The sequence below is a fragment of the Triplophysa rosa genome, linkage group LG22 (assembly GCF_024868665.1).
Source record: "Triplophysa rosa linkage group LG22, Trosa_1v2, whole genome shotgun sequence".
Taxonomy (NCBI): domain Eukaryota; kingdom Metazoa; phylum Chordata; class Actinopteri; order Cypriniformes; family Nemacheilidae; genus Triplophysa; species Triplophysa rosa.
Window position 1 is genome coordinate 20,491,672 of NC_079911.1, and position 23,037 is coordinate 20,514,708.

Sequence of the window (23,037 nt, forward strand, 5' to 3'; positions counted from 1 at the left end):
ATGAATAAATGACTGCTTATCAATGATTACAGACTAATCAGAATGTAATGAACATGGCAAATATGAGAAAAACAAACAAGACTTTTCTGATAGTTTGTCAAAACCTGTACTTACAAAGCCAAAGGACGGACTGTGGTGTGGCTTTAAAAAAAGGGTGTGATGCACATGGTGGAGGCCGAGGAAGAGCAGGACCCACCCTGACCGAGGAGGAGTTTGGGCTGAAGAAGACTTGCGGTCCACACGGGTAGGAGGAGTTGTGGCCAAACGGGCCGAGGCGTGACACATCGTTGACAACTCAACTAAAATCTACATATATGTGTATATACGTGTGCTTTCAGGTGTTCCCACCTTTTTTCTTATATTTATAATACATTTTAATACGAAGGTTTTAGTGAATTTTCGTGAAAACGTTCCTACGCAGGTTTCACGCATAATTTGTGCGTACGCATGCTCAGTGAATGAGACCCATTGTATTGTCTCAAAATGAACACAAGTAATGTTTTTTGTAAGACATGTTTGTGTCCTAATTAAAATCAGGCCTAGTCCTGGTTTAAGCAAATCCCTGTGCGGGAAACCGTCCCATTATGTAATAGAACAATTTTAGTGAACGCATGAAAACGGTGGTCTCAACTTTCTGGACTTCACTACATAAAGTAACACATTTAAAATTAACTGGATTAGAAACTGAATATTGTCGCAGTTGTCAATTTGGTACATTATTGCTATTTTACCTAAAATGGGTGGGATACATTTCTTCCTAGTTTGCAATTTTGATATTAGCAAAATACCTGCGTGTGAAGTATTTCATCTTCAAGCCTTTCGTGCATAGAGTTCAATTTACAAACACAAATTTTCACCTTACAAATACTTCATCTGGAATAATAAGGATTTTCTAAACAAGTCAGTTTTCTTTGAAAAATGGTTTCGAAATAATATTCTTTTGGTGGTCCATTTATTTAATTCATAAGGCCATCTTTTTCCTTATGAGGAATTTTTGGCAATGTATAATATTCCCATGGCACCTAAAGAATTGGCGCAATTTCTCGCGGAATATGCATGTTTTTTACACAGCAAACGAGATTAATTCAGCGTCGGAGGAGCGCGGAAGCTTTAACGCTCTGCTCACGCGTATGTAATAAAAATTTACTTTTACAAGAAAGAGCTGCTGTACACTTAAAAAAAAAACTTTTTCATCAGTTCAACGCTATTTAATCATGTGGCAAATTTCCACCTAAAATAATTGCACTGATATAGCTTTATCTAACCATGTTTGTTGGATGTAAACCAAACTTTTTCTATTGGAATTATAGCACTTGAATTGAACCAATGTGAGTGACTCAGACCTGGCTATATTGACCTAATGTGATTTTTATTAAAACCACGTTGTTACTGTCCAATGTCGTTTGTAGGGCTGCCCCTGGTAGTCAGTTAATTTAGGCTTTAGTCGACTATTCGTCCGTTTATATTAATATAAGTATTTAAATATACATTGGGGACATCAGATGATGACTTAAGATTCATGGATGAGAAAGATGTTTTAAGGAACATTGCTCACATTGCCCTATAGATATATACAAAACCAAAATGAGCCTTTAAAATGTAAATTAAGTGCTCAAGCGCAAACATAATCCAATCCGCTGTGACACTGCCACAAATTAGGATTATATGTCTCAATATAATATTTCACTTCACATCTAGTGAAAATTGGAAAAATCGAACCAAAACATCAAAATAAAATATTAGTGCAAGAACGCATAACGCAACCTTTTTTCTCTGGATCGGACCTTAAAAATAGCCTATAATGTGAAAAACAAGTATTTTCTTCAAAAACAAAATTATAGCAATACTTTTAAAATATTAAATAAATTGGAAATAAACGAATTAACAAAATTACAGCAAACTGAACCACTTAAAAGAGAAAACATCAGCGAAAATCATTAAGCCGACGGCCAAACACCGAAAGAAAACAACTCGCATCGCAAATGTCACATCGCAAAAATAAGAATAAACGAATATATTCAAAAGATTACATAAACGACATACATTACATGCACTGTCTGCAACAATATAGACCATAATCTTTACTCGCCTTAGTTTTTCCTTCGATTTCCGCGTCTTCGCCATCAGTGGCCGTCTTCCTAAAGACGACCGCACCGGTTCTTCTTCTTCTCTTAATGGCTGATTGCAAACAACTTCTAGGTGCACACCGCTACCGCACCGGCTCCTCTCTCAATGTTTTAATGGCGGGTCGCAACCAACAAACTCAAACCTTCGGCTCCATCCATTGCTAAGAAGCCGGCGTCTCAACGCCCCCGTTTAAATACGGGCGCCCTGTTTGTTTTTCTTGTGCCGTTTAATGGCGGTTGACAAACCAATTTATGGTGTATTACCGCCACCTACTGGACTGGAGTGTGAAGCAGCAACAAGGACAAAAACATAATTACTTAAATGAATTAACATAATATTAATATTAAATTCTACTTTTCAATCCTGTTATCCTATAAAATTACCCTCTGCCCATTTCTTATTTATTCTCAGGGTAAAGATAGTCGAATCTGTCCTTATTAGTATAGTAACCTAGTAACGACTCCTCCATGATGGATTGTTCGTAGTCTACTTAAAGATGTCAGTCGGCAGACTTCTTTTGATAATTATAAGTTTTATTAATAACAATTAGCAATGTTACAATTAATATACTTGTATAAAATAAAGTAAAATAAAAGCATAACCTCTGCCAGTATCAATCTAAAGTTCTAGGCAACCCCAGCAGGCATCTAACACCAGAGAAGCTGTTCTGAAGAACTAGCATCTGATGAAATCATCTCATTTCAGTCTTTCATAGACAGTCTCTCAAGTCCCAACTCTACTGATGTCATCATGAGCTTGGAAAACACCTTCAACATTTGCCTATATAATGCCACCTGTTTCTATATTTGTTGTCTTCGGGCTCTCTGGTGCTGCCTTCTCCTTCGTCCTGCCTGCAAAAGACAATCCCTTATCTGATGGAATGCAATGCTGCTTGCTTGGGTAACAGACATCATTCTTGCTAATACATTTTTCTCCTCTTTACTCTACCTTAATAAACTGCTACTTCAAAAGGATTATGTGTTTTTTTCTTTTCTTCACCTTTCAATGGTCATCATTGAACATGCATTTTCTTCTTTTACTTCAAAGGTTACAATAGGTCTAGCAAATATTCTAATACAGTTAACATATTATAAAGTATTTGTTAGTCACAATTAAAATGTTTTAAATGTGGAAGTATGTACATACAAGGTAGGACAATTGCATTTTCTTTATTCACTCCACAATATATCAGGCGCGTAGGGTGGGCCGGGTGGACCATGGGCCCACCCACCTGTCAGTCAGGCCCGTCCAGTCAGCTGCCTTGCAGATAGCCTAATAAGTGAATTCTGTGGCTTTTATCACAAAATTTCACCTATAAAAATAAATTGTATTGTTTCTTGATTCTTGCCATATAATCAAATCTATCGATCTATACTGAAATAGATGAGCAAGTTTGGCATGTATTCCCGTTTGTTAGGAGCCTAATAAAACCACATGGTCGAAGCAACCACAGTTTTCAATTCAATTCAATTTTATTTATATAGTGCTTTTCAACTCAACTCAACTTTATTTATATAGCGCATTTTACAATTTTCATTGTTACAAAGCAGCTGTACATGAGACATATTGACTATAAGCAAAACAATTAAAGTTGTACCTGTAAAAGCAAGAAAAAGGTGAAAACACAGAAGACAGACACACCCACACACAAAACACTCCACACACACAATATGCACACGCACTAACACACATACACATAGACACACACACACGGACACGCAGACACACGGACACGCACGCACACACACACGTACACAGACAAGTACGCACAGCACACACAGACACGCACGCACACACAAAGACACGCACGCACGCACGCACACACACACGCACGCACACACGCACGAATAGTGAGAGCACACATTTAAGATAAAGGAGAGAGAAGCACAGGTCAAATATAACAGACTATAAATTCCTATATGCAATATTGATTAAGTAAAACTTTAAAATTCTAAAGCAGCCCCCCCGGCCAGGCAAATAGTGCAAAAGAACAGTATCACTTCCTGTTTGCTGAGAGCACGTGGTTTGAGTCGGAGCTCTTTCAAACTTATTCTTAATACATCGTTTATTCTTGTTATATCTTAAGACTTGTGTTTTAAATTGTTATTCACCGAGGGTAAAACATATCCTTAAGTATATCCCATACCAAAAAATAATTTATTTTTATCGGATCAATCGCTATTAGCCTCAGGCTGTTAGCATTCCCAGCCTGCCTGCTCACTGCTTAACACACTGTTCCCATTATTACATCACTAATGGCTAATGTTTCAGATGTGTTTGTACCTCTGAGTGCAGATGAGGAAACGATCGCACTTCAGTCGGAACTGGAGGCTGTGGAGAAGTGTAACAGGTACTGAATGTAACTTAATGTATTAGAATTGCACAAAGTGTATTTGTTTACCTGATATTCTGTCTGCGTGCGCCTTCCCCTTTAAATATTCTGTGAACGGTGTTTTGCGTAACTTCCTGTCTGTTCACCTGCTCTTCCCTTTTCACACTAGCTGTGCATGGGAGAGGTAGGTTCCTGTTGAGCTCCGACTAATTTGTTGTATTTGTTTAAAAGTCATTCTTTTATGCTCGGTTTTGGTTATATTGGGGATATTGTCTCGTGTGTATTTTATCAGGGTTTTGGTATACTTTCATTTAGTTTAACATGTCGGTTGTTTAACCGGTGCATGTGGAGCACGTGGGCTAAATGTTACACTTCTTTTCTGTTAACAGAGGGACAAAAGGGCAGGACATATTGCAAGACTGTTTTATTATTTTCCATCAGGTATGTTACAATTGTCATTTGTTATTTGTTTTATGCTATTTTCTGTTCACCTGCTCTTCCTTTTCACACTGGCTGTGCATGGGAGAGAAGGACAAAAGGGCAGGACATATTGTAAGACTGTTTTATTATTTTCCATCAGAGTGATTAAATGAAGAGTCAAAACGTTATCTGATGTCCGAGTGGTTACTACCCCATAAAAGAAAAAAAACACAACGCAGAACTACACCGGTTACACGTGGTGCCGTGACCATTCCGGATCTTCTGATCAGCGCTTCGCAGATCGCCGTGGTTGCATGACGACTCGCCATTTTACCTCCCAGGCGAGGTCCCACGAATGGGAAGACATGATGTGCAGTTACTTAAGCAGAATGCAACATGACACGCAAACGGATGTTTCTGATCTCATCCTGAGCAGACTAGCTGGTAAAGCGAGAGATATTGTCAAAGTATCCCTGCGTAGTCGTCCTGAATTGAGTGCCAGTGAATTTACAAGTGCAGTATTCGACATTCTGAAAAGCAACTACAGTGAGTTGGCTTACTCAAATATGCCCATGGCTGATTTCTATAGCACCATCCCGAGAGCGGATGAAAGTCCTATGGATTACTGGATACGTCTTAACAAGGCTATAGAAGTTGCTGATGAGTGCTTACGCAGACGTAATAAGAGTGTGGAGGATCCCGCAACAGAAACTGTCATGATGTTTGTTTCACATTGTCCAGACCCACGTCTTGCTATGTATTTTCAATTTAAACCAGCTGAGAAGTGGAGCGCGGCTGAGGTCCAGGAGCGGTTAGACAGTTACCAGAGAGATCTAAAGAGAGCTTCATCGAGGTCGCAGCACACAATGTCTTTGCCAGCTTGGAACCAATGCACTACAACGGCATGCCCTGACCCTATGTCCAGTTCTCCAAAGCAGCCTGCTTGTACGACAGTCCAGTCTTTGCCTCCTGTGAGTCAGCTTAACCCCAATGCCATTCCGTTCTCTCCAGACACCAGTTTTCAACATATGGTTGGCATGATGGATAAAGTCCTGTCTTTGTGTACTGCTTCTTTGACTTCACCTAGTCATGTTCATTCAGTCAAAACTCCAGACTTCAAGACCAATGTAGATTCTGCTTGTAGGGTCTGTAAATCTAAGGAACACACTACGTTCATGCATTGTAGACGTCACAGACTATGTCGTCACTGTTTCAGTCCTGGTCATTTCAAGAGTAATTGTCCCAAAGCAGCGTGCCCGGTGACACCCTCAGACACCGTTCAGTCAAACTGAATGGCCCATGTGATGCGAGGGGTAACATGGGCGAGTTTAATTCAACTTCCCTCAACGAAGAGCCAGATGTGCAAAGTGTTTTCGTGAACAGCTGCAAGTTATTACCAGAAGATAAAACTGTTTTATATGTGGGGTCTCAAAGAGTCAGTGGGGCTAGTGAGTTGTTTTATGCTCCCGTGACAGTTAGCGGCCGTTTCACATTAAAGGGTTTGTTAGATTCAGGTAGTATGTCCTGTACGCTTAACGAAGAGAGTGAATCCAAGTTGCAAGCTGCTGGTATTCTTCCAAATCCTCAAACTGTACCAAGTAATGTAGTCCTTGTTGGCTGTGGTGGCCTTACAGTTCAGCCAAAGTGTACATACGACTTGGAAATTGAATGCTATGGATTTAAGTTTGCTGTTCCAACTCTTGTAGTGCCTGGACAGAGAGACGAGTTCATCATCGGAAGCAACGTGATCAAATTCATGCTACAGAAGATGAAATCTCATGATAAGTACTGGGAGCTTGTTTCCTGCAGTAATACCGATCCTGAGTGTGAGCAATTCCTAGAACTTCTGAGCTGCATTTCCCGATGGTCTGGTCCTCAGTAATCTGATAAACTCGGTACTGTTAAACTCCGCCAAGCGGTCACTCGCGTGAGTACCTCGTTTGGGGTAAACTACCCGCGAATGTCCCTGTTTCTCTTGGCAGTACTGTGATTGTAGAGCCTACCACTGCGCGTTCGGCTCCTAAGAACATTCTTGTCGGGCGTGTAGCAACACCAATGTGGGGTGACCGATGGGTACCAATGAAGATCCTTAACCCTAATTCAACTTCAGTCACGCTTCGCCGTAACTCCAAACTAGCTGACGTTTCTTCCTGCTTAGCTGTCGAAGATTTCACTGTCATGCAAGGATTGAGTAGAACCCATTCCGACGTTCCTAAATCAGAGTCCCTCGACGCTGCCTCGCTCACCGATCCTGTTCAGTTGCTGAAAGGCTGTGGTTTGAAAGACATCGACATTGATGGATGTGACGTTTCCGAGATGTGGAAGAGACAAATGGCTGCTCTTGTTGCGTCTTACCAGGATGTTTTCTCAAAGGATAAATTGGACTGTGGTGAAGCTAAAGATTTCGTGCATAGGATCCGTCTGTATGATGAGCAACCTTTTCGCCTTCCGTATCGTCGTATCCCTCCCGCCCACTACCAGAAACTGAGAGAAGTGTTGTCTGAAATGGAAGAGAAAGGCATAATCTGCAAATCTATCAGCGAGTACGCTTCGCCTCTAATGATGGTCTGGAAGAAAGACGGTAATCTGTGGGTGTGTACAGATTTCCGCTGGCTTAATGCTAAGACTGTGAAAGATGCCCATCCTTTACCACATCAAGCTGACTGTCTTGCAGTTTTGGGAGGCAATGCCTTTTTCAGCACCATGGACTTAACTTCTGGCTTTTACAACATCCCTCTTCATGTGTCTGACCGACGTTACACAGCCTTTACAACTCCAATGGGGTTGTACGAGTATAACCGTCTTCCTCAGGGTCTGTGCAACAGCCCTGCATCTTTCATGCGTATGATGCTCAGTGTTTTCGGTGACCTTAACTTTTCCAGTCTTCTCTGTTACTTAGATGACCTGTTGGTCTTCGCTCCTTCTGAACAAGAGGCACTGAGACGCTTGGAAACTGTGTTCACCAGACTGAGATCCAGCAACCTGAAATTAGCTCCTAAAAAGTGTCACTTTCTGAAGAAGTCTGTAAAGTTCTTGGGCCATGTGATTGATGGTACCGGTGTTTCAGTAGACGAGAAGAAAGTGAAAGTTATCTCAACTTTTTGTAAAGGGGATCTAATGAAGGAAGATGGAATTACACCTTCGCAAAAGAAAGTCAGATCTTTCCTTGGTATGGTCTTGTACTACCAATCCTTTATTCCTGGTTGTTCCCGTATCGCCAGACCCCTGTTCAACCTGACGGCTGGTAAGAAACGTTCAGCTAAAGGTCCTGGTGGTCGTAAGAGAGCAGGTACTTTTCGAGAGTTAACTCATCTGGACTGGACCCCAGACTGTGAAGTAGCCTTTGGAGAGCTAAAAAGAAACCTGGTAGAAAGTGTGGTGTTAGCCCATCCTGATTTCGAACGCCCATTCCTGCTCAGTACTGACGCTTCCTTAGATGGCCTAGGTGCTGTTCTATCTCAGATACCTGAAGGTGAAGACAAGGCTAGACCTATAGAGTTTGCTAGCAAAGCATTGAACCACAGCCAAACAAAGTATCCCGCACACAGATTAGAGTTTCTTGCTCTGAAATGGGCAGTGTGTGACAAATTCAGTCACTGGCTTAAAGGACATGAGTTTACCGTGTGGACGGATAACAATCCGCTTACATATATTCTGACCAAGCCAAAGCTGGATGCTTGCGAGCAGCGTTGGGTGTCAAAACTTGCCCCGTACTCATTCAAGATCAAATATATTCCTGGAAAACTCAATGTAGTCGCGGATGCGCTCAGTAGAGATCCGTTTGTCAAGCCTGTCGGTCAGCGACTTCTATCAGAGCCCTTTTCTACACTGTTAAGAGAAGTGCAAGGTGTTGAGGTTGGAAATATGCAAAAAGTGTTCAGACTTACCTGTCAACCTCAGTCGCTAAAATCAGATTCCCTTGACGTCAGCTTTAATGTTTCATTGTCTGCCGATGACGTGTCTTCAGTACTGTCTTCTTGTGATGAGTGGGAAGCTGGAACGGCATGTAGAGCAACATCAGTCGCGGAACATCTTAACTCTTTGATCAGTGGTGACGAAGAAGTGTTTCATTCCTTTCCCTGACCGACTTGCGAGAACATCAGCACAAAGATCCTGTCATTGCCAGAGTTTGTCATTATGTTAGCAGAAAGCGCAGACCGTCAAGACATGAACGTGCTAATGAGAAGCTGTACGTGTTATGAATTCTTAAGCAATGGGATAAACTTTCAATGCTTGATGGAATTCTGTACAGAGTTATTAAGGACCCGCTCACAAAGCACAAGAGATTTCAATTCGTCCTACCGGAGTCTTTGAAATGTCAAGCACTTTCTGGCATTCACGACCTAGCTGGTCATCAAGGACAGCCACGCACTTTGTCTTTAGGCCGTCAGAGATTTTTCTGGCTCGATATGGAGCGTGATGTGAGAGATTACGTAAAGAAATGTCCCAGGTGTGTCTACAGTAAAACTCCTGAGCCTGCAACTAGAGCCACCCTGGAGAGTATCAAGACAACAGCCCCGCTAGAACTAGTGTGCATCGACTTTTGGTCTGCTGAGGATCGGCACAACAGATCTGTGGATGTTCTAGTTATAACGGACCATTTCACAAAGCTTGCTCTTGCATTTCCATGTAAAGATCAAACTACGAAAACCGTAGCAAAGAAACTGTGGGATGGCTTCTTCTGCGTCTATGGATTTCCCCAACGCATCCATTCAGACCAGGGAGCTTCATTCGAGAGTGAACTGATTGCTGAGCTTCTCGAACTAGCTGGCGTCGATAAGTCCAGAACTACACCTTACCACCCGATGGGGAATGGTGGTACGGAAAGATTCAATAGAACAATAGGCAATATGCTCAGGTCCCTTCCACCTAGGTCTAAGCAGAAGTGGCCACAGCTGGTACAGACAATGACTTTTGTGTACAACTGTACAGCTCACGAAACAACAGGCTTTGCCCCGTTCTACCTTATGTTCGGCAGAGTACTGCGGTTGCCAGTTGACCTAATGTTCCAGAGTGTTTTGAAGGATAGTTCAGTTTGTGACTATGACCAGTACGTTCAATCGCTCATCAGTGATCTCCAGTCTGCTATGGCAGTTGCCCAGGTCAATGCCGCTCAAGAGCAAACACACCAGTCTAACCAGTATAACAAGAGAGTCAAAGGTCTTCCTCTAGCCATTGGTGACCAGGTACTTGTGACGAACAAAGGATGTAGAGGTAAACGGAAACTTGCTGACAGATGGGAGCCTGTTGTATACACAGTCATTGCCTCGAAGCCGTCCTTACACATCTATAGGATCTGTGACAAAGCTGGAAATGAGCGTACAGTGCACCGCAATCTCCTTTTGCAAGTGAACTTCCTGCCTTTACCTGACTCGGACACAAATGATTCAAATCAAGAGAATGCTGATGCACCTGCCTGCAGTGACCCTCCACAGTCTGATCCAACACGCTCTGGTGACTTAGTCGCACAGTTCCAAAGTGATGCTTGTTCCTCCGTTGCTGAGGTTACTCCTACGGATGTTGATCAGAATGAGGCTGTGGAACTCTCACGAGCAGAGTCTATGTCCAACATCTCCGGTGTAGCTACTTGTGGTGATGACCGTACTAGTTCATGGGTGCATTCTCAGTTGTCCAACCAATCAGAGCCAAGGTCACATCTTGCTTTGCCAGTAGTTGATGACTATATGGTGGCTAGTGCTAACCCTTTTCCCCGATATCCAGTTCCTGACAGTGTGGTGGTTACACAAGGTCCCGTAGCTGATCTAAATGCAGCAGATTGTTACTCTACCAGATTTGGGAGAGTTATTAGACCTGTACGTAGATTAATTGAATCTATGGTTCAACTCGAGAGCATATTAGGTTTAGATTCTGGGTCTACGGTGATTCATGTTCAGAGGTGGACGAAGTACACAACTTCCTTACTTGAGTGAAAGTACAGATACTACTGGTCAAATATTACTCCACTACAAGTAAAAGTTGTAAAGACAGATTCTTACTTAAGTAAAAGTAAAGAAGTACGTGCTTTTAAAAGTACTCAAGTATTAAAAGTAAATTTCCTTTATGTCAGTTGTGCATTGTCTTATTGTCGTATACCTTATGCCCCTGAAGCACCCTACTGAACACACTGAATAGCTCACAGTATCAGTTGTATTAAAGGAGTAGTTCACTTCAAAATTTACCCCCATTGACTTTCCATAGTAGTTTTTATTCCTACTATGGAAAGTCAATGGAGGCAAATTTTGCAGTGAGCAACTCCTTTAAGAGCTTTATATGTTTAGCACATATATGTTTAGTTTAGATATAATCCTGTATGATCATTTAGCCTAATTATCCTCATTAGCACCCTAGGCCTATGTGTATTTATGAGCAGTGTTCTTTAATTTGTATATTCCCTTTACCAGTTTTAGCAGCAATTTACCAGTAAGTAATAAGGTTCTTGTAAATAGTAAAGTGTAGAAGCTATGTGTTTGTTGGATTTATTACCATTTGTGTGTTTGTTGGATTTATTACCATTTGTATTACCATAATGTAACTACAAACATAAACTATAGCTAGTATAATGAAACTATGGTATGTTTAGTTGCTGTGGTTTTACTAAAGATTATTAATTGGAGTGTGGTTCCTATATTTAGAAAATGGTAAATTTGTGGATACTGTAGTTTTACTGCAAATACCATCCTTGCTGAAAAAAACAATGAATTTTTTAATTAGAATGAGATTTTTAAATTAAATTCCTCCTTGTAGTGTGTTTTGGGTTTTATTCCAATAGGATTTACTATCCCACCAATAGAATCCATCACATACAAGTAGACAACAAGTATCCATAGTACAATTCCCATTATAACCATTAAATCCATTACATTTTCTGTTGTATTTTGGGCAGGGTTCTATAGTTTTTATTTCAACAGGAATACTTCAACTATAGTAACTTCAGTAAAAACATCATTAATTCTCCAAATCACTTAAAATGATACAGCAGCAGATCAGAAGTTAACACGCACGTGTAGCTCAAGGTGTATGTGATGCTTATTTACCGTTTAGCCGTTATGCCGATCATTTTCATGACAATGTTTCTACGATCTTTGACTGATCATAACCCACAGATGATTACACCACACTTTAACATCTGCCTTTTTCGTCTTTTATTGTTCTATTTGTCTTTTTAGAGCGCTATCAACGGTGTAGCAGAGCCTACGTTTACAGTAGTTTAGCGGGAAGATCCAAGAGTTGCCAGATTTGCGTAAAAAAATCTGCCAAATGGCCATTCAAAGCTTGCCGGAAAACCGCGAGCATAGAAAAACTGAAATACTTGGCAACATTAAAAGGTCCTGGAAGATCGCAAGCCAGATAAATTGCGCACACAGGAAACCCCGCTGCATAGAAACCATTTTCTACTTTTGGACCTTTTTATAAATGTAGTGGAGTAAAAAGTATGATATTTGTCTTTCAAATGTACAGTAGTGAAGTTAAAGTACAAGTACTCAGAAAAAATAATACTCAAGTAAAGTACAGATACTCACAAAGTGTACTTAAGTACAGTACTCAGGTAGATTTACTTCGTTACTGTCCACCACTGTTCATGTTTGAATGTATAACCTGTGTTTTCAGTAAATTTGAAACCGTGATGTGAGTCCATGTAATTTGTGGACCTTATGTGGGTTTTATTTATTTAATTCTTTTTCTATCCTTTTCCAATGTTTAACTTGCATTACGTGTGTATATGGTCAATGTGTACAAGGTGTAATGGGCACCTTTGTTATCTGTGAAATGTAGTGGTATTTGGCCAATTTCATTACATTTTTATCCCTTTGTTGGGTAGCTTTTGTTGCTGTTGTTCTCACTGTTTGTTTAGAGTGGGGACCGTGTTTTTGACCAGTGTAAGGTTTTTCTAATGTTTCATAATTTTGTGTAATTCTGGGGGGTGAGTGTAACAGGTACTGAATGTAACTTAATGTATTAGAATTGCACAAAGTGTATTTGTTTACTTGATATTCTGTCTGCGTGCGCCTTCCCCTTTAAATATTCTGTGAACGGTGTTTTGCGTAACTTCCTGTCTGTTCACCTGCTCTTCCCTTTTCACACTGGCTGTGCATGGGAGAGAAGGACAAAAGGGCAGGACATATTGTAAGACTTTTATTATTTTCCATCAGTGATTAAATGAAGAGTCGAAACGTTATCTGATGTCCGAGTGGTTACTACCCCATAAAAGAGAAAAAAAAACACAACGCAGAACTACACCGGTTACAGAAGCAGATCCAGGATCTACTAGAGAAGCAGACACGGCTGCGAGAACGTAAAACGGCGCTGGAAACATCCAGAGCTGACGCTCACAAATGAGCGGTAAGTTTTCATCGCGATTTTAATACTCCTTCCACTTCTACTCTGCGTGTTTATCTGCACAGGGCCCAGGCTTCGAGAACACGGTCAGCCCAAATGAACTTCACTCCTGCACCGGCACACCCACGGCGAAAGGCGCGAGCCAGGACTGGAGCGATGACCCAACCGCCGCCACCGGTCTTCGAGATCCCGACCAGGAACCGCTTTGCCGCCCTCTGCGAGACGGAATGCAACGCTGTGGTCATCGGAGACTCAATCGTCCGGAACGTACGCGCTTCCTCCACTAAAGGTAAGGTGCGCACTCATTGTTTTCCTGGCACCCGTGTTCTTGATGTCTCTGCGCAGGTACCTGCGATCCTGAAGGACGATGCTAACGTCGGAGCTGTCGTGCTGCACGCGGGGGTGAATGACGTCAGGATGCGGCAGTTGGAGATCCTGAAGAGGGACTTCAGGAGTCTGATCGAGACGGTACGCAACGCATCGCCCACGGCGAGGATCATCGTATCAGGGCCGCTTCCTACCTACCTACGAGGGAATGAAAAGTTCAGTAGACTATTTGCTCTAAATAAATGGTTGATGTCATGGTGTATTGAACAGAAGCTGCTCTTTGTTGATAATTTTGATCTGTTCTGGGAGCGACCTAGGCTCTTCCGCCCTGACGGCCTGCACCCCAGCAGCATCGGAGCGGTTCTTCTGTCTGACAACATCTCAAAGACGCTATGCACCGCTTGACTACGTCTCCCAGCGGTAGGTCAAAACTTCAACCATAAAAGCTGATTTTAAGGGTTTGAAGTTTAGGTTTGAGTTTCTTACCTCCCAACAACAGAAATACTACCCTCAGGGCAAAATGTTTCCCTTATTGTCTTTGTGTAGTCTAAATTTAGATCAAAGATTAAAGCAAAGAGGAGACATACGGCATGTGGTAAGTTTGGGACATCATCCACGACAATTCTTCCCTCCAGAATGATTGCCCTTGATGCATTAACATTGAGAACATGGAGTTCGGACAGGCGTATCTTAACGTGAAACTGTGAGCAGGCCAACAATTCCACAGAAGTCTGCATCTACATTTGAGTCCGAAACATAACAAAAATAGGAAAGCGTGAGTTTTTCTCTATCTTGAGACGCATCAGAGCTTTGGGCAAGCAAGAAGCATAATGACATATAACCAAGCTATAAATCACAACTGCCAAAGACAGATGATAAATTATATAGTGAGAGTTACAAAACATTTAAAGGGCTAGTTCACTCAAAAATGAAAATTCAGTCATCATAGGTTGTTTCAAACCTATATAAATTTTATATATAAAGCACAAAAACGACCACTGCGTCAAATCAGAATTGTTTTAAGTCAAGAGACAAATATAGTATCGAAATACTCTTAACCATTACTCTAATTGAACTAAACTAAACAGAAATACCAACAACAATTACTTACAAAGCACATCCTGAATTCTCAGAGTCATACCCCAGTAAGACGGCGAAGTACTGCGAAGCACACACACGTAACACGTTACATCAGATGACTATGCAAAAGCAAAAACAGACAGAGAATAAGGCTAACAATCATATTCAAATGAAGACTCAAAAGATGACAACAGTCAACCTAAAGAAATACCTTTGAATCAACCTGACGCAAAATTTCATCCAAGCGGTTTCCCCTGTTTTCCTCCTTTTTTCTGAACAATTCAATCAAACATGCAGTGTGTGTGTCCAATGCTGCGCAGAACTTGGATCTCAGATTTTCCAGATATGCGATTGAATTCAGCAAAGATCTAAGCACAAAACACAAAGTGGTTGTTTACATTAAAATAAAAAAGCCATTTAGGTAGTCTGTGTTCCTCCCACTCATCTGTTATAAATGTTACTGCTTCCAAATGCATAGAGACCGTATCTGTCCCCCGAATAATACTACAAAATAACAAAATGGCCAAATCTCAGAGAAAAAAATCTAATCGTGATTAAACCTGAGGACAATGTAATAAACGACCAAAACAAACTCATAAAGTTCGGCCTGCTTAATATTAGATCACTACATTCAAAAGCAGTTATTGTAAATGAAATGATCAAAGACAACAGTTTTTGACAGTCATGTTTACGTATATGTCTGACATCCATGACACTCCTCCCATCCGTTCTGTGATTGGGCGTTCGCAAGGATTCCTGGGTAGGGGACTTCAGTGGAGTCTGCTTCGCCGAAGACCGCATCGAGGGCACAAAGGAGGCGCTCGCGAGCAGACTTCTGAGCTCTAAAAAGACAAATGGGACACCCTACAGACTCGTAGACTTGGCGAGAATGCGCAATTTAAGTCCACGAGACCGCAAGTGTGCCATTTGGGACAGGGCCAAACACAATAAAACATAACAAAATTCAGGCCTGGGGTGTATTCCAGAAAGCTGGTTATGTGACATACCCGGGTAAGTTTAAGGGCTAGTTAGCGGATAACCCCAACTTTCCGTTCCAAAAACGGAGATAAGTTTCAGGGTATGTAAGTAACCATAGCAACTTACTCTCTGAAGATAACCTGTTCCGGAGCAGGTTATGTTCCAGGGTTAGTTCATTTTAAGGAAATGTTACTAAGCTTCAGAGGTTGTCTGCGCATGTGTGCATTTTTGATGTGCGTCAAGTGGGCGTGAAAGCGCAGATTACGTATAATACAGTATATTACAATTTTACAGCAATATTACAATTACATTTCAATCTCACCCATCGCAATTTAGCATTCACAACTAATTTTTTTATTAACTTTATTATTTAACCTTTTAAAATGAAATAATCTTTAAATAAAATAATGTAAACTGTTATTGTTAAACTTTATTTTACCATTGCTGCTCACTGCTTTTAACTGCTGTCCATTATATCCATCTGGGTCAGGAGGGATGACGATCAATTTCTGCTGCCCACCTCCAATTCAAAATTCTGTCATTAGATTATTCCAAACCTGTATAAATTTCTTTTGTTTTACTGAACACACAGGAAGAATTTTGGAAATATCGTCCTGTGTGTTTAGCAAAACAGATACATTTATACAGGTTTGGAACAATCTATGGGTGAGTAAATGATGACAGAATTTTCATTTTAGGGTTAAGTATCCCTTTAAGAGGAAGAGAGAAAAAAAATCAAAACAATCTTACACACCTGAGCACTTAACCATCCTCCACAGATATTTGCCAGTTTTGGATAGGCATTAACAAGTATCTCTGACAGCTTAATGATCAAAGGCAGAGTAAAACAGAGTAAGGAAATGCACCAATACACCAATTAAAAAAAAAGAAAAAGAACATTATCGATCCTACCTCTGAATGAGTGATGTTTTCTGTTATAGTTAATGATCTTCTCCCAAGTCCTGCAAGTGTAAGTTCTAGTTCTGACTCTCCTTTGGGTGTTTTTTCATATTGTTGGTCAAGTAGGAAAAAAACCATTAACAAGCTTTTCTCTGGGCGTTTATATGGTCCAAAACGTTTTTTACCCCTTACTTCCATTCGGAAAAATCCCAGGAATGACGTAAAAATATTTTTTAGTCAGTTTAGAACATTTTAAATGTTCACACACACACGTTTACTGTACAAACTGTATTCTACCAGTAGGCTACACACATAAACAAAAACAGTTTTTTAAAACAACAATTACAGTCAATCTCACACCTAGCCATTTCTTGCTGTACTGAGTGCCCGTGGCAGTTTGACTTGGACCTTCTTTCTTGTTGTGCTGACTGTCCACTGAGACTTGACTGGTCCCCCTCTTTCTGTTGTCCAACACCAAGCTCTGCTGAATTAGGCCTGCCCTGTCTGAGTGGCCTCACGTTCCCTGGCGAACTTAAGGTGTCCGTTAACATCGACACTAGATTCTGTGCTGTGCTTAAGATGTCACCTAATGGTGCCTGATGAACAATCAAATTTGATTTTAACACTTAAATGAAGTGAACACTTGTATTATATGAATTACAGTGCATGCACACAAAGCTGTTAGTAGGTCAACACTTAAAATTGGTCATTATTTTATGCATTTCATCTCGCTATAGGCTGCAGTGAAGACCTCCTAAACCAGTGTTAGGGCCTGATCAGACAGTACGCGCCTTTTGCTGTGAGACGCGCCTCTTTTGAATTGTTTTCAGTTGGCAGGGAGCGTTTTGCGCACTGCTTATGCGCGCCGGGCGCCTCGCGTTTCTGCTGCCTGCAGCGCCTCGCGTTTCGAATGAGTGGAGCGGCGGGCCTTCCGATACGGTGACGGAACTTTACAGTTGATTGAAACGTCCGGAGACTGCAATGATGAAGGAGAAACTTGTGCAGGCTGACACGGTTTAACCGAGAAAGGTCCGAGCAAACGCCCTCTGCTTGTACCTTTTTAAAGTTTCTGATAATACGACAGTTAACAGCAACTAGAGCGATCACGCTATAATCCTTGACTGACAGGACAGCTGTTTTGATGGTTACCTAGCAACATAAAAAAACCGCTGCGCTTCTCTTTTCAAAGAGTCAATCAAAAGAGCAGCGCAGCGCGCCTCGCGTTTTCGAACATGAAAAGCGCGTTCTGTGTGATCGTACCCTTAATCAGTTGGCTCGAGCGATCCACTTTCCTACCCTAATAAAACGTGATTAAGCTTGTTAACTAAACTTGGCACAAAGGGTTATCTCTCGCGCCAATAGTGAGTAACACTGTCCTTAACCATTGTATTCTTTGAGCAGTTACACGTAACCGAATCTGTCTCTATAATATCACTCCTCTCTGTTACCAGAGGTGGGTAGAGTAGCCAAAATCTTTACTCAAGTAAAAGTACAAGTAACTTGAGAAATTGTTACTCAAGTAAAAGTAAAAGTCACTATTTTAAAAATTACTTGAGTAAAAGTAAAAAAGTATGCAATGAAAAAACTACTCAAGTAGTTAGTTACTTAGTTACTTTGTATCTGATTATATAGGCCTACTACATAAAATTAATATTAACGCCAATATTTGAATATTACATTTTAATCAATATTTTTAATTATCATAAGCAGATATCTTTGCAATATACTAGAGAGACTAAAGAATAGACAAACACAGAAGAGACAAGCATTTCTGTAAAGTTCATCTAGTCCTGATGTCAATGTAGTTTACACAACTTATTTAGAATAATAGACCATGTCAAACTAAAGCATGAACTAAACTCAGAGCATTTCCTAAGATGATCTAAAACATCTGCAGTGATCTCTTAAATGAAATACACAGTTTTGAACAAAGCTCATGTTTTCTCGTGTTGTGTCACGTGTGTGTTGTGAAACGCTCTTACTTGTAAACAAACAGTAAACAGTGAACCACACGCCCATCAACAAGTTTTCTTCCTTCTGTTCGTCAAATGTATATTTCTGCAGGCCCACGTCTCTGTGTCTGACAGGTAACGCGCATGTTGCTGTGTCTGACGAACAGGTCGCGCGGGTGCGCGCATATGGCGGGCATTTATCATTGCTGGCAAACAATATGACACATTTGCAGTTTTGATTGTATAGATATAGATTAATATCCACTTCATCCAACGCTCTTTGTGTTCTGCGTGTTCTTAAGTTTCGCGCTACGAGGAGTGAGTAATCCTGCTTCAGATGATTCCGATCGTGCTGCGAACTGAACAAATCATTTGAACTGATTCATTAGCCTATGAATGGTTTTGCCCATTGTTCAATTAATGCTTTCAAAAGAATCGACTCAAAAGAATCGATCACTCAGGAATGCCCGTAAAAAGAGACGACAACCTTGAAATAAACAACGCGTTTTAAAAAGCATATTTTAAAATGAAGGAACGAAGGAACGTCAATGTAAGTAACGAATACAATGTAAGTTATGTAACGAAGTAAAAGTACAGATTTTCTATTAGAAATTTACTTAAGTAAGAGTAAAAGTACACACTTTTAATTTTACTTAAAAAGTACATATTTTCCAAAATGTTACTCAAGTAAATGTAGCGCGTTACTACCCACCTCTGTCTGTTACTAGTAATAAGTAACTGTTAATCATGTCCGAATTAAAAGAAAAACTTACCTGAGACAACGAGTGAGCGCGAAATCAGAAAAAGTGCTTACCTGTCTATTAAAACACATGCGAGAGCGCAGTCTCTTGGTCGCGAAGCTCTCTCCATTTAGAAAACGCCACGCCGATATTAATCCTTGTTTTATTTCTTCATTTGTCCATAAGCCTGCTTGCCTTATTTGACCTACGTTTACACTTTTTTGGGTTTCCTTTACTCGCCAGAGTAATCCTGATCCATAATAACAGAACAACAGATGCTGTATAACCACTTCCGCATGTGCGTGTTGCCGTAGTTTCTACAACCGGAAACTGAGGGTAGTGCGGAGCACCGGATATTAAGTCACTGATATGCGACAGAGACAAGGGAGGGGACATTATTTTAAATAGGAATTTCTCTGTATTTGCACATTCTTGGGAACATTTGGGATCATGTAAGTACACAACTGCATGAAACATATCACACTGCGCAAGTGATTCTTGATATTTCATAACAATATTAGTCCATATTGTGGCTTTAAGGTTGATGAAATTATTTACAGACGCATCAAACATGAATGCTGGTCATATTTATGAAGTTTATTCTCTGTCCAGTAAGAATGAAATGAATGTTTTACAGACGGTGTCACACTGCCATCATGTGTTCATTCATCGGGTGTGTTTCTCTGTAGTTTTCAGATGAAAGCTTCGGTCAGTGTCTGGTGTTCGTGGAGGTGCTGCTGTGATACTCTGATCAGAATCTCTGGGTTTGAAACCTCTCCGTTTTGTTTTGGATGAAGGAGTCTTGAAGTGAACTCGTTGCTCATTTTCCCCCGTGTCCGAGATCTTTCGTCCGTTTGTTCCTCTGATGTTTTTTCTGGTTAGCTGATCTTCTCTCGTCTTGGTTTTGTTAACCTTCTGTTCTATTTTCTGTGAACTCTTGACGTCAGAGGTTTGGACGCTCGGTTTTGTGACAGGCGAATCTTTTCTTTTGTCTTTCTTTGACATGGCACTGAGGTTCTTCCGTGTTTTGTGCGCAGGTGAAGCTTCTGTGATTAAATCAGAATGAATATCAAGGAAATTAAACTCAGTCCATGAAGGTTTCAGGCGGTTTGTGTTGTCACAGGGTTTATATGTGTTATTTTGTTTTTGACGTCTGGTCTTCTTGACTTGTGCAGGTGTTGTATCAGTGGATCTGCTGGAGTCAGAACTGCTGCTGTCCAGCTGTCGTCTCCACAGTCTTCGACTCGTCTTCCTCACTGGCGTCTGAAACTCTGGAGGACTTTGAGCTGATGGAGAACTTCTCTGACGTCTCTTTCTGTGAGAAGAGGGACCTGTGTTGAGATGACAAACCCATTAACCAAACTCATCAGAAGATAGTAAACATGAAATCAAATATGGTTGTGACGCTTTTAAAGAAAGTGCTCCAATGAGTCATGTTCCCTTAAAATAAAAATAAGTTTATTCAAGTGCATGCGCAATTAGTATATGAAGATAAATCAGTAGCAAAACTTGAGAGCATGTAGATTTTAATTTGGGAACTTGTAAAGTAAGTATTTGTACCTGTACACTAAAATGTACACTCGGCCCCAATGTGAAAACTTGTCAAATAAAAGACTGAAGTTGAATGTTGAGATTTGCACTCGTGGACAAAACTCACAAATCTGTCTTCTGAATTTGAAGTTGCAGAAAAATGGTCACAAATGTGTAAACTGGCATTTACAAAATACATTAGGCAGATACAAATGCATAGCACATGTTTACATATTTCCTAGATTTAGTCACTGCAGTTTCAAATCTTCCCGCCTTGACTTTTGCTACTACTTTTGCGATAAACCCAATGCAAAACTAACTTGTGCACTCGATCGATCAGAGGCGAGAGAAAGAGCGGCATTTGATGACCAGCCACACCGCCCCCTGATGGCAGGAAAATCACAATGAACTGATCTAGCAAATAATAGTTTAAATAAAACCGTTTCAACTAAAGCAAAGCCATCACACTTATGTATACTATCATGTACAGCAGGGCCGTGCAGAGACCTTTAAAGGGGCAGGTGCTCAAAGTATAAAAGTGGCACATGGAACAAGGCTTTAAATATGGCAGTGCTCAAAACATCAATACAGCAATACTGTATATCGCGATGCATTCCTTGCTGATATGTGTATCAATACGGATGCTTCTGTAATTGATAAAGCAGCAAATGCCATGATGCTGTTTCGAAAAAGAAACAGAACAGCGTTGATAAGTATAATTCGGAGGATTAGAAAATCAGAATAAGGCCATGTTCAGACTTGACTTTTTTTCCGAAGCTGCTAGCGTCTGTTTTACATTATAATCCTATGTAATAAACCGTGTTTTCAAAAAAAGTGCTGAGCGCTTTTTTAAACGCCAGCGCCGGCGTCTTTTCTGCAGCTCAGGGCGTCTTTTGAGGTTGAAAAAAGTTCAACTTTTCTGAAAAAGACGCCCTGTCGTTTCCATAACAACATGCGAGGAACGTGATTGGTTGGGAAAGATCAAGCTCGAAAAAATAAAATGGCGGCCGAAACGCCCGTTGGAGGATAGTTTTGTATAAATGTAAGTTTAATTTTAACTTTCAGCAACTTCTGATTGCATTTCTACCGACAAATAAGCAATGTAGTTTTTAAATATGTGATTAGTTATTGCAAGACGAACTCTGTTTCTAATTCAAATAGACTTCTGTTACGCTGTCTATCTGTTTCTCTGGGCTGCCTCCGAAGTCATGGCGTTCTGCTGATATTTGTATTTTTTTACTAAAAAAGCGCCTTTGTCAACTTTTTCTTGTCAGAAAAGAAGTAATGTCTGAACATGGCCTAAGCCTGTTTTACCAGTGTTTTGAAGGCACTCTACTGTAAATACTGTAATAATAATACTTCAAAGTGTTAATAGTTTTAGTCAAATAATATAAAAAGACAAGAACACGCGACGCCGTGAAACTTTTCTCCCCCAAACAGCAAACATCAATTCAAAAAGTGAATAAGCATTGTTTTCCTTTGCTGTGTGTAGAAGTAACATTAGCTGCAGCTAACGTCACGTCAGTTCAGAGCAGGCTAGACACACAAGAGCAGTGCATGTTCTCTTCACGGCGTTCTTGTGAAATACTACTACTCGTAATAATAATAATAAATACACTAATAAGTAAACAAGCACACCGCTCCCCTGAAAACACCACTTACCGGCAGCCGCGAACAGTAGATCCTGGAAACGCGCTAATCTATTGAAGGCGTCTGAACGTGAGAACCCCTGTCAGATGAGGTCGTCAGGTGAAAGGTCATCACGTGAGTCATTTATTTAGGGTTAAATTATTATTCATTAATTTTACTAATAGTTAGCTTGAGCAGGCCTTCACAAAATGGCCTTTAATTACAAAAAAAAATTTTTGCCTTGACAAAAGGGCACTTTAGGCATTACGGGCCAAAGAGGCAGGTGCTAAAGCACCCTCCGAACCCCCCCCTGCACGTGCCTGATGTACAGTGTAACTATTCCATGAATTATACTATCTTGTATAGATATCATTCCGTAATATATTTTGCTACTGATTTATCTTCATATTTTTAGAATAAAAGATGTAGGCTATGCTAATAAGACAATATACTTTTTATCTACTTTTTATGTTGTACTTTTGTGCATTTTAAGTGAATTTTCTAATAAAGCCAAACTCAGATACAGTCAAAATGTCGTTTAATCTTCGCATTTTAAATTTGGTAATATTTGTCAAAACTGAGATTTCAACTTGTTTTTTATATCAATTTGAATTGAATGAGGACTAACCTGTCATTCTGAGAGTTGTCTGTGACCTTTGACCCTGTAAAGACAGAAGTTCATCGA

General features: G+C 40.5%; 1 protein-coding gene and 1 long non-coding RNA gene across 4 annotated transcripts in view; one reads left to right on the forward strand and one right to left on the reverse strand.

Moving 5' to 3' along the window:
* Positions 1-2,687: 2,687 nt before the first annotated feature.
* Positions 2,688-4,823, reverse strand: LOC130546080 (uncharacterized). The gene is made up of 4 exons (XR_008961741.1): positions 4,529-4,823; positions 4,411-4,458; positions 3,274-3,439; positions 2,688-2,978 (listed from the first exon to the last, which is right to left on the reverse strand). It is a non-coding gene; the product is annotated as an uncharacterized LOC130546080 (long non-coding RNA).
* Positions 4,824-11,109: 6,286 nt separating this feature from the next.
* The window catches only part of LOC130546079 (uncharacterized), a 54,759-nt gene continuing 42,831 nt past the window's right edge, over positions 11,110-23,037 (forward strand). The window contains exons 1-2 of one of the 3 annotated variants that reach the window (XM_057321151.1): positions 11,110-13,963; positions 19,883-21,846. In XM_057321151.1, the coding sequence (XP_057177134.1) occupies positions 13,313-13,948 (636 nt within the window). In that variant the 5' untranslated portion in view covers positions 11,110-13,312 and the 3' untranslated portion in view covers positions 13,949-13,963; positions 19,883-21,846. Of the gene's footprint in view, positions 13,964-19,882; positions 21,847-23,037 lie in introns of those variants that run through there. The other 2 variants (XM_057321150.1, XM_057321152.1) reach the window with 2 other exon arrangements.